At 40.0% G+C, this 13,722-nt stretch overlaps 2 protein-coding genes across 5 annotated transcripts in view; one reads left to right on the plus strand and one right to left on the minus strand.

The window, feature by feature from the left end:
• The window catches only part of PFKM (phosphofructokinase, muscle), a 71,039-nt gene extending 64,131 nt beyond the window's left edge, over positions 1-6,908 (minus strand). Inside the window, exon 1 of one of the 3 annotated variants that reach the window (XM_070740896.1) lies at positions 6,770-6,908. The gene's annotated coding sequence lies outside the window, so the exon portion shown is untranslated. Of the gene's footprint in view, positions 1-6,478; positions 6,544-6,641; positions 6,676-6,769 lie in introns of those variants that run through there. The other 2 variants (XM_070740894.1, XM_070740895.1) reach the window with 2 other exon arrangements.
• A 27-nt stretch (positions 6,909-6,935) lies between these two features.
• SENP1 (SUMO specific peptidase 1) overlaps positions 6,936-13,722 on the plus strand; it is a 33,952-nt gene continuing 27,165 nt past the window's right edge. The window contains exons 1-4 of one of the 2 annotated variants that reach the window (XM_070740897.1): positions 6,936-7,431; positions 10,389-10,441; positions 12,142-12,272; positions 13,064-13,145. In XM_070740897.1, the coding sequence (XP_070596998.1) occupies positions 10,435-10,441; positions 12,142-12,272; positions 13,064-13,145 (220 nt within the window). In that variant the 5' untranslated portion in view covers positions 6,936-7,431; positions 10,389-10,434. The remainder of the gene's footprint in view (positions 7,432-10,388; positions 10,442-12,141; positions 12,273-13,063; positions 13,146-13,722) is intronic. The other variant, XR_011558135.1, reaches the window with a different exon arrangement.

Raw genomic sequence — 13,722 nt, forward strand, 5'->3', positions numbered from 1 at the left:
TGAGTGACCCCCTGAAACCTGGAAATGAGTGACATTGCGTGTGCCAAGCAACATGGCTCCGTGTGCCACTGTGGTCACGTGTGCCATAGGTTTGCCATCATGGCCATAGCCTATTGCATCCTGGTGGGCATGCGCACATGCAACAATCGAGCCTTCACACATGTGGTAATGCCAGAAACTGGAAGATCATCCATCCAGCTGATTGTTGCACAGACGTGTGCCAGTGGCCAGGAGACCAGCTGGCCGGTGTGCAAGCATGCCCTGTAACATCCACCCACTGGCCAGCCAGGAGCGCTGCTGCCACTTGCTTCCCTGCACCTGCCTGCCTGCCTGGTCATCAGCACTGCAAGGAAAGGCCCTGCCCAGTATCCATGTGGGTTGCTGCAGGGGCAGGCCAGGCATGGCTGGCTGGAAGCTGTCCAGAGCACAATGCTAGGAAGATGAGACTACTTCAGTGCTTCCAGCCAGCCACCACATTCTCTGTTATCCCCTTCTTCTTTTGCCCTCAATCTTTCCCAGTACAGTAGTACCTCTAGATACGAGTTTAATTTGTTCCAGAACGGAGCTCATATATCGATCAACTCGTATCTGGAACAAATGGCTTTAGACTTTAGACAAATAACCAGAAGCAAGGATTCTTGCGCCACCTAGTGGAAGCTCGGCTTGTATCCCGAATTTGAGCTCGGGTGTCAAACAGAAATTTCGCTCCCGTCGTGGCTCGTAACTTGGAATACTCGCATGTGGAGCAGCTTGTATCTAGAGGTACTACTGTATTAGGCTCTTCTCTAGTGAGTCCTTCCTTCCCATTAGGTGGCCAAAGTACAGTGATACCTGGTCTTACAAACCCCTTGTCATACAAAGTTTTCGAGATACAAACCTGGGGTTTAAGATTTTTTTGCCTCTTCTTCCAAACTATTTTCACCTTACAAACCCAAGCTGCCACCACTTGGATGCCCCACCTCCGGACTTCTGTTGCCAGTGAAGCACCCGTTTTTGCGCTGCTGGGATTCCCCTGAGACTCCCCTCCATGGGAAACACCACCTCTGGACTTCCGTGTTTTTGCGATGCTGCAGGGGAATCCCAGCAGCGCAAAAATGGGCGCTTCACTGGCAACAGAAGTCCGGAGGTGGGGTTTCCCAGCGAGGTGAGCCTCAGCGAAATCACAGCATCGCAAAAACACAGAGGTCCGGAGGTGGAGTTTCCCATGGAGGGGAGCCTCAGGGGAATCCCAGCAGCGCAAAAACGGGCACTTTGGCTGGCAAAAGAGGTGAGTTTTGGGCTTGCATGCATTAATCGCTTTTCCATTGATTCCTATGGGAAACATTGTTTCGTCTTACAAACTTTTCACCTTACAAAACTCGTCCCGGAACCAATTAAGTTCGTAAGACGAGGTATCACTGTATTTGAGAAATCAGTGCTGTTATATATTTTATTTAGATTGTAGAACGTGGCCATTCTAAATTTATGATTCAGAACTTTGTGGTTCAAAATGTCGTGATTATCCAAAAGCTCTTTACTGACCACTTTTGTCCCAGTGATGAAGATATCTGTGGGACAGCAAAGCTAGTGGAGATAATAATGGGCAACACAAGACACAGCGGAGAAGCTAAAAGCAAACTGGATTAGTTTTTTTTATTATTTTCTATGATTCTTCATTTTGGACCTCTTCAAACAGGGAAGTTTCATCTTGTCCTATCTGCTGGTTCCCCTTTACAGTGATCCCTCGATTTTCGTGGGGGATGCGTTCCGAGACCGCCCGTGAAAGTCGAATTTCCGCGAAGTAGAGATGCGGAAGTAAATACACCATTTTTGGCTATGAACAGTATCACAAGCCATCCCTTAACACTTAAAACCCCTAAATTACCATTTCCCATTCCCTTAACAATCATTTACTCATCATTATTACTGGTACCATTGAATAAGACACTTAGTGATCCTGATATTTATAAACATAATTATTTATTAACAATAATTATTTTTTTTTGCGATAACAACGCTGATTGGTCGAGATTTCGGCCAATCAGCAATGGCAGACAAAAGTTTGGCGATGACGTATGACGTCATTGGGTGGAAAAAACCGTGGTATAGAAAAAAAACCCGCAAAGTATTTTTTAATTAATATTTTTTGAAAAACCGTGGTATAGGATATTCGCGAAGTTCGAACCCGCGAAAAGCGAGGGAACACTGTATTCTCTGTTTATTCAACATTAATAACTTGTCCTGAAGAAATAAAAAGATTCTGCTCTTGGTCAGTGTGTTGGAGTTCATCTCTTTAAAAATACTGATTTTTGTAGGGAGACATAATGGAAAGTCAGTTGGGAGAAGCAGGATTTGTTTTGTGATTTCATGGTTCACTTAACAACTAATGTAAAATGGTCATAAAATTGGGTCTGGTGTCGTGATGACTTGCTTAACAACTGCATCACTTAGTGACTGAAATTCTAGTCCCAACTGGGATTGTAAATCTAGGACTACCTGACTTAGACAGAGATTTACAGGTGCTGCTTGCTGCCTAGGTAACGGATTAAAGCATATTCCAGAAATCTTTGGAAGCAGATCAGACACCTCCTTAATTCACTGAATATGTCCATCAGGATTTCACCTATTCTGAAGTTTTCTTCTGAAGGAAGAGGAGGAAGGACAATGCAATAATCTGTTAATATAGATAATTCTAATAAAAATATTTTCAGCCATCTTGTAGAGTTGATTTCATGATCTGGTCTACCTAGTGGGGTGACACCTTGGGAGATTCTTTTCTTTGCTGTTTAGAACCACTACTAGAGTAGCAATAGTACTTAGACTTATGTACGTTTCACAGTCCTTTACAGCCCTAAGTGGTTTACAGAATCAGCATATTGACCCTAACAATCTGGCTCTTTGTTTTACCACCCTCGGAAGGATGGAAGGCTGAGTCAACCTTGAACAGATCAGAATTGAACTTCTGGCAATCAGCAGAATTAGCCTGCAATACTGCATTCTAGCCACAGGTCCACCAAGGAATCTGGGATGAGAATGATAGGCCAAGCAATTTCACTTAATTAGAATAATATACAATAACAGAGTTGGAAGGGATCTTGGAGGTCTTCTAGTCCAACCCCCTGCTTCATCTTGCATTTTCAAGATTTGAGGCTCTGGGAGCTGGAATCTGAATAAATGTAGTAGGCACAAAGTAAAAGATATGTTCTAGGGCAGACGAGATAGTGGATCTGTCCATATAGTACTTAAATTAAAAAAATCACAGAAGACAATGTACATAGAAATAAGGAATGTAATTTAAACAGGTTTCTCAGTGAGTGAAGGGGGAATGAATATTATGGTGCACCACTTCCAAGCAGAGCTCACATTACTTAGCAAGTAACAGTCAAGCTGGAGTGAATCTCTTCACAATCTCTTAAAAAAGAAAAAGAAACTACCTTTGTCATGTTTTAGGAAGCAAGAAAGAATTGCAGACGTAGATTAAGGAACAAGATGAAAACATGTGCATTCAAATAAGTCACAGTATTAAGACTTATATCACTTTGCTAATGAAATATAAAACTATCAATTGAAAATGTTCATCAGCACTTCGCCTATTTTGAACTTTTCTTCTCAAGGAATCCTAGTGAGACTTAGTATTACAGTGTTCCCTCGCTTTTCGCGGGAGATGCGTTCCGAGACCGCCTGCGAAAGTCGAATTTCCACAAGTAGAGATGTGGAAGTAAATACACTATTTTTGGCTATGAACAGTATCACAAACTTTCCCTTAACACTTTAAACCCCTAAATTGCAATTTTCCATTCCTTTAGCAACCATTCAGATTATTACTCACCATGTTTATTTAATAAAGTTTATTTAAAAAAATATTTATTAAAGGCAGACAAAAGTTTGGCGATGACATATGACGTCATCGGGTGGGGAAAAACGTGGTATAGGAAAAAAAACCTGCAAAGTGTTTTTTAATTAATATTTTTGAAAAACCGTGGTATAGACTTTCTGCAAAGTTCGAACCTGCAAAAATCGAGGGAACACTGTATACACCAGCCTTAATCAGTTCATACAGCTAAGACATTTTACTGATTCAGCCTAGAGACTCATATATGAACTCCGCAGACAGATTAGTATTAAGCAGAATTGCCAAAATTGAAGCCTGAGAATTTTGGGTACAGATACCAGGTACAGTATTGTAATTGTTAATGTAACAGAAGGGGAAACTTACTGTGTGCAGAGAAATTAACTGTTTTTAATTCATTGGATTCAATTTAACAAATTTAGTTTCTTGATGTGGTGCCACTCACTGTTAAGACTGTGGCCAGAAGTACATATTCAAAGATTAAACAGGGCTCTCAATCTTATAGATTAAGATGCACATAAGTGTGGTAAAATAATATATGAGAAAATATTTTGCAACACTTTACCATTTCTCTTTACCTCAACATATATGCAGCACAGCATTCTCATATAAAGTACCAACTTGGAGTCAGTTTTCTTTCAAAGTATTAAGTTGCACACTATGGTATATTTATCCACTTTGGAAAGATCATTATCCTGGGTCAAAGTAAATATGACTTCATTTATTTTTTAAAAATCCTGCATCATTTTTCCCCTCCTCCCGACCTGCCAGAGCAGACAAAACAGCCTGGGTTAGTTGCAAAGCTGAGGGAGAATTGTCCATATTTTCTATGGAAACACTTCCTGACATGAATCAGTGGTTTTTATCATGAACAGACCAAATGCGATCCAATGTCTGAACACCCTGTGATGCTTCAGCAGCAAAATCCAGCACATTTAAAACAAGCAACCTTACTAACCTGATTGTTCTTCTTTTTCTTCGGAGAACAAATAAGTTAAAAAGATTACAGCTGCAAATGTGAGAGAAACTGAAAGGAAAAGGCTGGACCCTGCTACTGAGAGGTCCAGTGAAAACCACATAACCGGGACATGAGTGCTGTCTTGTATGGTATTTATAGATACTATATTAGGCTCCAGACAGCTACTTCTATTACACATCTTTCTTATTGGTGGATATAATAGTCATGTCCTTACACTGAAATTGTGGCGCTGGCTTGCAAGTACATACATTCAAAAGTAGATATCTTTTCCCAAAGTAAGATCTATTTTACAGGTCTATACCCAAACAAGATAATCCTGATCTATGAATTCTATTAGAGGAAGAAAGAAAAAAAATAACAAGTGTACTATAATCCAGATAGTTCAGCACTCTCCATATGTGTAGACTACAGTTATTTAGACTTTTCTATTCTGACAGAGTCTGGAATCTCTTGAATTCTTCTGAAATCTGGATGATTCATGACATACATATTTATTTATTTTTCCAATCCATCTGGATGATGACAGATTCAGGATGGTGGCTGTTAAGCATTTCTTCACGCATGCAGAAATAAAACCAGTCTGTAACGCATCTTGCAGCAACCTGAATTGTGTTCGGAGCTAGAGTTGCTTCATCTTAAACCGCAAACCAAGTTTAATATCAGACTCACATCACGAAACCTCAGGCACTCATTAGCTAAGTATAATAAAAAAGATCAAATGTAGAAGACTACAATGCATCCTTCAATTAACGTGTATGGCCATTTCTTCTATAAAAATGCATTTACCGTACTTACCATTCCCAGCTTTTCACTCAGCAAATGCACCAGAAGAGACACAGTATTACTAATTTATTGCTCACCACAGTGAATACACCCACGTGCAATTCAAACCTGTACTATATATGCTTACTCAGAAATAAGTTTCACACCTTGTTTCAGAATATAACTGTGGCCAGCTTTCACAGAGATGCTCACACATACCGTGTTTCCCCAAAAATAAGACCGTCATTCAATATATACATACGGAACCCTTGAAATATGCGCTTGGCCTTATTGCCACACTCAAAAGCCAGACTGGGCTTATTATCAGGGGATGTCTTATTTTTTTTGGGGGGGGGGGGGGGGAAACAGGGTATCATTTTTTAAAAATCCATTTAAAACATCTCTGAACACAAAGCACCGGAGAGTAAAACAGCTTTAATCCCAATCGTGACCAAACTCTTATCTCAAATGTTCAAATTCTTTTTTGCCTTATTTCCAGATGCTTTTGGAGCTGCAATTTCCGAAATCTAAAACCGCTGCCGGCCACATCGGCTAAAACTGGGGGTCGATCGCCAACCATCTGCATGACTCGAGTGCCCATCCTTGGAACAAAGTTTTGCCCAGCTTGGTGAACTCCACTCCCTCCCGACATGAGTTATGGTAGCACCATTAGATTTCCAGGCACATCTCTTAAAAATAATAATAGCCATTTGCCAAATTGGGACTCAATAATAATAATAATAATAATAATAATAATAATAATAATAATCATCATCATCATCATCATCGCGTACATGTGCACTACGTGCCTACCGTCCCTGTCCTAATATTTCTCTATCATTAGTACCAATATCATGTACTGTATATATATAAACATTGTTATATCTTTGTAGACTACCAATACCTACTTGACAAAATAAATCAATAAATCAATCTATGTTTCTAACGAGTCAGGAAAGAAGCCCATTCATATTCAACGAGTCGCTCCATGCATTCCACCCTTTTCGCAATCACGGGAAATCCTCCGTTTTATTATGGAACAAGATGCAGATATCACAAAAATAAACCCACCAAAAACACGTGGGCGCTCCCACCGGGTCGAGCGAGAAATGCGCACGCGCTTAAAGAAAAAGAAAAAGCCCACCCCACCAATGCCTCCGCCGGCGCGCTATCGCGCCTGCGCAGCCCCCTCCGCCTACCAATTCAGTTCAAGATTCTTCGGCCGCGCGAGGTTGTTTTTTTTTTTTTGCCTCCTCCTCCTCTTTTTTACCCCGCCCCTTTCCAAGTCTACACCGTCTTCGCCGCCAGTCTTCTAAAGCGGCTTCCGTCCCCCGGAAGAGAGAAAGAGGGAGGAGGGGGAGAGGGGGGAGGGGGAGGGCGGGGCAAAGAAAACCGGAAAAGGTAGTTTCGCTTCCGGCTGCGTCCTGGGGGCTTTCCCGCCTCTTCGAATCCGGTTGGAAAGAAAGGAAAGGAAAGAAAGGACCGCGGGCGGGCGGCGTTTCCGAGAGGGGAGAAAGAGCAGGGGAGTGGGAAGGTGGAGCGGGGAGAGAGAAGCGGTCGGTTGTGCCCTTTCTCCGTCATGGCCGTCGATTTAGCTTCCGGCGTGAGGATGGTGGGGGTCTGGAAGTGTCCCTATGGTAACAGCGCGCCTTTCCACTGAACTCCCAGGCCCGGCGCGCCTTCCTCAAGAGCCCCTTTCTCTGAGCTCCCGCCATTATTTCCCTCCCGCCCGCCCCTTTTGAAGGGCTGAAAGTGACTGACAGATAAAAGAGCGGCGCCGGTCGACTGAACGGCGAGCGCGGGAGTTTCCTCCGTTCTAACCTCTCCGGCCCTGGAAGACGGGCCTGAGGGGAGCTTGACGGTGAGTCGTGTTCCCTTGCGGATGTTTTCATATTTCGAGAATGTACGTGTGTGGGATGTATTTTTGATTTCAGACCTGTTGCAAAGGTAGGTAAACCTGCGTGTTTTGGAACTAACCACCCGCGAACTCGTATCGTGGCTTTGGTGTGCTGCCTGGGGCTGAGGGAAGTTGTCACCAAAAACACATAGTTAAACATGAGGTTTTGCACGCCTGGGCGTGTTCTTAAACAGCTCTGACTGGTGAGAATGGATGTGAAGAGCCCCAAACAAATGTTAGCCTCTCCTTGCTGTCCTCTAGTGTCAGCACTCAGACTTAGGCTTTGTTACTAAATAAGCCTGAATATTGTTTAGTATTTAGTATACACTAGGGCAGGGGTAGGCAAAGTTGGCTTCCCTGTGACTGGTGGACTTCAACTCCCAGAATTCCTGAGCCAAACATGCTAGCTCAGGAATTCTGGGAGTTCCCCTTCTATGGGAAGTCCACATGGCATAGAAGAGCCAACATTGCCTACCCCTGCACTAGGGCAATGATGGCGAACCTTTTTCCCTTGGGTGCCAAAAGAGCATGCATGCACACTTTTGCACATGTACAAGTGCCCACACCCATAATTCAATGCCTGGGGAGGGGGAAAACATCTCCCACCCCCCAGAGGCCCTCTGGAGGCCAGAAACAGCCTTTCCCCCACTTCTGGTGGGCCCAGTAGGCTTGTGTTTTGTCCTTCCCAGGCTCCAAAGGCTTCCCTGCAGCCAGGGGAGGGTAAAAATGCCCTTCCCCATCCCCCAGAGTCTCTCTGGAAGCCAAAAACGCTCTCCCAGAGCCTCTTCGAGCCAAAAATCAGCTGGCCGGCACACATGCATGTTGGAGCTGAGCTAGGACAACAGCTCGCGTACCAGCAGATATGGCTCAGAGTGCCACCTGTGGCATAGGTTCGCCATCACTGCACTAAGGTATATATTTAGTATAGTATACTATATTAGTATACTATACAGTGGTACCTCAAGATACGAACCCCTCGTCTTACGAACAACTCGTGATACGAACCCGGGGTTCAGAAAATTTTTGCCTCTTCTTACAAACTTTTTTCGAGTTACGAACCGGCGTTCGGAGACTTCTGGGAAGCTGCGCGGCTGTTTTAAAAGGTAACAGCCGGGCGGCGGGGCTTCCCAGAAGCCTCCCGAACGCCGGTTCGTAACTCGAACAAAGTTCGTAAGAAGAGGCAAAATTTTGGTGAACCCCGGGTTCGGTTCAGGAGGTTGCTGGGAAGCCCCCCAGGCCGGCTACGACCTTTTAAAACAGCCGCGCGGCTTCCCAGCAGTCGCCGAAAGCTGTTTTTTTGCGGGGGGTTTTTTGGTTGCACGGATTAATTGACTTTACATTGTTTCCTATGGGAAACAATGTTTCGTCTTACGAACCTTTCGTCTTACGAACCTCCCCTTGCACCAATTAAGTTCGTATCATGAGGTATTACTGTATACTAATTTCATTAAAATGAAATTTCATTTTATACATATATGTACACTATATTGCATATATATATTAAATATAATATAGTATAGTATACTACATATAGTATGCTATACTATATTTAGTATACATATGCAATATAGTATACATATTCGTATAAAATGAAATTTCATTTTAATGTATGCCAATTAGCGTATTTTTAAAGGGACAATAAAGTTACCAATCTGGAATTAGGGTTAGACTTTAAAACAAATTATAATAATTATATGAAAATGGTAATATTTGTCATAGAGTTGTATGGGATTGTAAAGTCCATCTAGTATAGCTGGTTTAAGAAACATAGAAGACTCTAGTGCACGGGTCTCCAACATTGGCGACTTGTGGACCTCACCTCCCAGAATTCTTCAACCAAGTCATGAAGTTGCCAAGGTTGGAGACCCCTGCTCTAGTGAATAACCCCACAGCTTCTCCTGTTTTACATTTGCTTGTGTTTATGAAAATAAAATGGGGGAATCTGATTGTGGGAGGAAAATAACACACTCAGGATTGTGACTCTTACAGTTTGCCTTCAGTTCTCCACAAGTTTATCATCATGAATTGTAGACTAATTTAAAAGGATAATCACATCCTGAATAACTAGTTCGGTTCTTAATTTTTAGTTACACCAAGAAGCACATGAAGAGTATAAGTTAGACACACCTCTTCTTTTTTTAAAGTCAACATCAGTATAAACGTATTGTGGTTCGGAGAGATTGTATCAAAAATATTTTGACATTGATTTATTATTTAGGCTGACACACTTAAGAGTTGAAAAAAAATATTCTATGGCCAAGATAGGATGCTGGGCTTTATCTTTTTTATATATAAAGAAGGAGAGAAATGGCCTAAAATTTGTTTGTTAGCCAATAAACATCTGCTTAAGATTTGCAACTTATAGATATATAAAATGACTTTTTAAAAGACATTTTATTTTTTCTGAGAAAAATTTTAAAAATCATTTTTGAACTTTATTAGTTCAGTTACAAATCTATCATAGCTTTTTTCCCCAGCATACCATAAGAGGGAATGTAGAACTTAGATAAATAGATGAAAGATGTACATTTTTTATATTAGCTGTTTTTGCTGTTGTTAATATGGCTCATCGATATATTTTAATATGATTTCATAAGAGAATATCAACTGGCCCTCTCCAACTTGGTATGCTTCAAATGTTTTTGGTAGTCTGGAATAGCTCATCAGTATTTGAGAAAATTACCAAATTTGATTCCAGCTTTCAGAGGACAGATATATTGTTTGTAGTGTCATCCCAAGTAGAGTTGAAGAAATGCAAACTGGGAGATTAAAGCAGCTTTCAAATCCTACCAACTATATCACAAAATATTATGGCATGAGAAATATTTTTTCCTCTTTCCACTAGGACTTTTTTTTAAAAAAAGTGACATCTGGTTCATCTGCTTATTTAATGTTAAACATTTTCTTTATCTTCTGTTCAGATTCTTGAAGGTTTGATTATCTTGAGTCAGTTATGTAAGAAGTATAATGATGGGTGAGTATGCTAAACTAATCCATTTAATTGTTGATTTTAAATTAATGTTTAAGAATCTACCATCTCAAGAAACTTCTCATTAAAGCATTTGGCATTCATTTTTAGTTACAATCAGCTTTATTATTTTACGTATAAGAATTAATGCATTTCTGAACAATTTCTATAACTTAATGGTTAATTGCTATCCAGGAGAGCAAATATACTTGTTCTTCATTTGTGGTTTCTTTAATGATCATGAATATACAGCATATGCCTCAATTAGTAATTTTGGTAGATTTGTGAAAACTACCACACAACTATTCATCTCTTGATAAACTCAGTTGAATCTGGTTTCAATGCACAGCTTCTGTATATATTGCTGGATCTATGTAAAATAATCAGATTGTGAGGGAAGAACATGTGCCCTGCTTTTTCCATCTGTTGGGTTCGCATATTCTGTTAGGTTATGGGGACACAATCTGAAGTTAGTTGGGGGAAAGATCAAAAGCAACGTGAGAAAATATTATTTCACTGAAAGATTAGTAGATCCTTGGAACAAACTTCCAGCAGACGTGGTTGGTAAATCCACAGAATTTAAACATGCCTGGGATAAACATATATCCATTGTAAGATAAAATACAGGAAATAGTATAAGGGCAGACTAGATGGACCATGCCATCAGTCTTCTATGTTTCTATGTTATAATGTGATATGCTGGGGAACAGGCAAGGGCTTATTTTATGTGAACATAGCCATTATGCTGTGTAAACTGCAGTTCAATATTATGAGCAAAACCATTTGGTTCATTTAGCAAAATATGATTAAATACATCATACCTTAATGGAGTGTGAACTAGTTATATTCAAAGGGTCCTTATCTACTCTCTTATATTTACCTTTAAAAAATAATATTTTAAAATATAGTTCCTTTTTAGAAGCAGCTTTTTATAACTTGGTAACAATGTTGCTGGATTGATGTTTTCTTCCACATATATGTATAATTTTTATACTTTGTTTTGTCTTTGGTTTATTTTTTTTCATAAGCCCCAAATTGCCAATATTTAATATTTTGCTCTTATAGTTACCTTTTGCTGTGTTAAAATTGTGGAACAATACTAACACATTAGCTGCATTTTGATGTGCTTTTTTATCTTTTCTCTGTTAAAGTCTCACATGTTTTATTTAATACAGTGATGGCGAACCTTTTTCTCTTCGGGTACCAAAAGTGCATGGGCGTGCAGTATCGCGCATGCCCGAGTGCCCACATTCATAATTCAATGCCTAGGGAGGGCGAAAACAGCTTCCCCCACCCCCCCAGAGGCCCTCTGGAGGATGGAAATGGGCTGTTTCCCAATTACTGGTGGGTCCAGTAGGCTTGTGTTTTGCCCTCCCCAGGCTCCAAAGGCTTCCCTGGAGCAGGGGAAGGGTAAAAACACCCTCACCCATCCCCTGGAGGCTCTTTGGAAGCCAAAAACGCCCTCCCAGAGCCTCTGTGCGAGCCAAAAATCAGCTGGTCAGCACACACATGTATTTGGAGCTGAGCTAGGGCAATGGCTTGTGTGCCAGCAGATATGGCTCCGCATGCCACCTGTGGCACCCATGCCATTGGTTCGTCATCATTGCTTTAATACTTTCTCTTTTGTTATATAGAATCTGTAACAGCAAGAAAACAAATTGCTTATTCTTCTTCCTCAAATAATACTTTTTTTTTTTAAATTAAAGATGAAACTACTGACTCTATGAAGATGGATGCTGGGGACTATATGCAAACTAATCATACTTCTGTGTTCAAGACTTTTCCTGAGCAACAGAATGTTATTTCAGGCAACCAGCATCCATTGTCTGACAACAAGGTTTGGGAATCGGCTACTTCTGCTTTCTTACCTCTATGGCAATTTTTATAAATCAATATATGTCTGATCAGAAATTAATTTTGAAATTACATTTAATGAAGAAGCTAAAAACATATCTGTGTCACTCTGGCTATTTAGATCAGGATTTTAATCATCTTACTTCTAGATATTCAAGCCTCTGATTAATAAAAATGCTGAAAAAATTTATTACAGAATATTTGGTACATGTGGTCCTTGCTTAGCACCAATTGAGACCAGTATTTTAATCACTAAGCAATATGATCATTGGGTAACCACACCACTTAATATCAATGGCAGAGGCACTGCAATAGTTATAACTGTGAAGATGGTTGTAAATGCCATCCTTTGGCTCCATTGTAACTGAACAGTGTTTGAATAAATGCAAGGAGTACCTGTACTTATTAATTTGATCCAATTTTTTTTTGCCTTACAATCACAAAACAGTAATAACATTTTGTTTATAAATTTCTTGTTTCCACCTAGTAGCTTTCTCTGATTGATGTTTGCTTTTCTAACTTTGTTAATAATTCTTTAGAACTGAATTTCTAGATATTGTGAAATACTGTAATAGCCATGTCTAGATTGTTTTGTACTATTTTTATATCTTTTGTAATCAACTTTCATTATATTTTGTAACTGGAGAATTTTAGACTAGGGACCAGGAGTTACAGTTATTTTTTTAAATGATATAATTGTAACTAATGAACTTATTGAAAATATTTTAAATACAGTTCTTTTCTTGACATTTTCTTTATTTTTTGTCTCTCTAGTTTTTATCAAACAAATTTAACAACTTGGTGGGACCTTCCACATGTTTAACGGGAAATACTTCTAGTTTCAATTACTATCCAGGTAAGTCTGGTTGCACTGGCTTTGAAACAGATGAAGATCCATTAGAAGATTCTAACATTTAGGTAATACGTCACATGATACAGAAATAAGGCCTTGTGTTAAATGAAGACCATTCCTCTAGTGGACTCTTTAGATTCAATTTTACTACCGTACTATTTATAATTGAATCTAAAGTGGCCATTAAATAGAAGGGTGGTCTTCATTTAACACGAGGCCATATTCCTATAGAGAGCTAATATAATCTGAAATGTTCTTCATAGTTTATGGAGGCAACTTTGCTGGTTGGATGACTTGGTAATTATACCCATTACTAGCAGGAATTTCCATTTACTGTATCCCTGCGACTATTTTTGTTTTCAGAGTTGGGCTTCAATAGAAGTATGTTATTTCTTTCTTTATTATTTCTTTCTTTATTTATTTATTTGTGGAATTTACATTGCCGCCTATTTGCACATGGCAACTCCGAGTCTTCGGAGAGGGGCGGCATACAAATCTAAGTAATAAATAAATAAATAAAATAAATAATAAACTCAAGGTGGCTTACAGAATATAAAACCTCACATTAAAAAATCCTAAT

Source organism: Erythrolamprus reginae, chromosome 2 (assembly GCF_031021105.1).
Source record: "Erythrolamprus reginae isolate rEryReg1 chromosome 2, rEryReg1.hap1, whole genome shotgun sequence".
Lineage (NCBI taxonomy): Eukaryota > Metazoa > Chordata > Lepidosauria > Squamata > Dipsadidae > Erythrolamprus > Erythrolamprus reginae.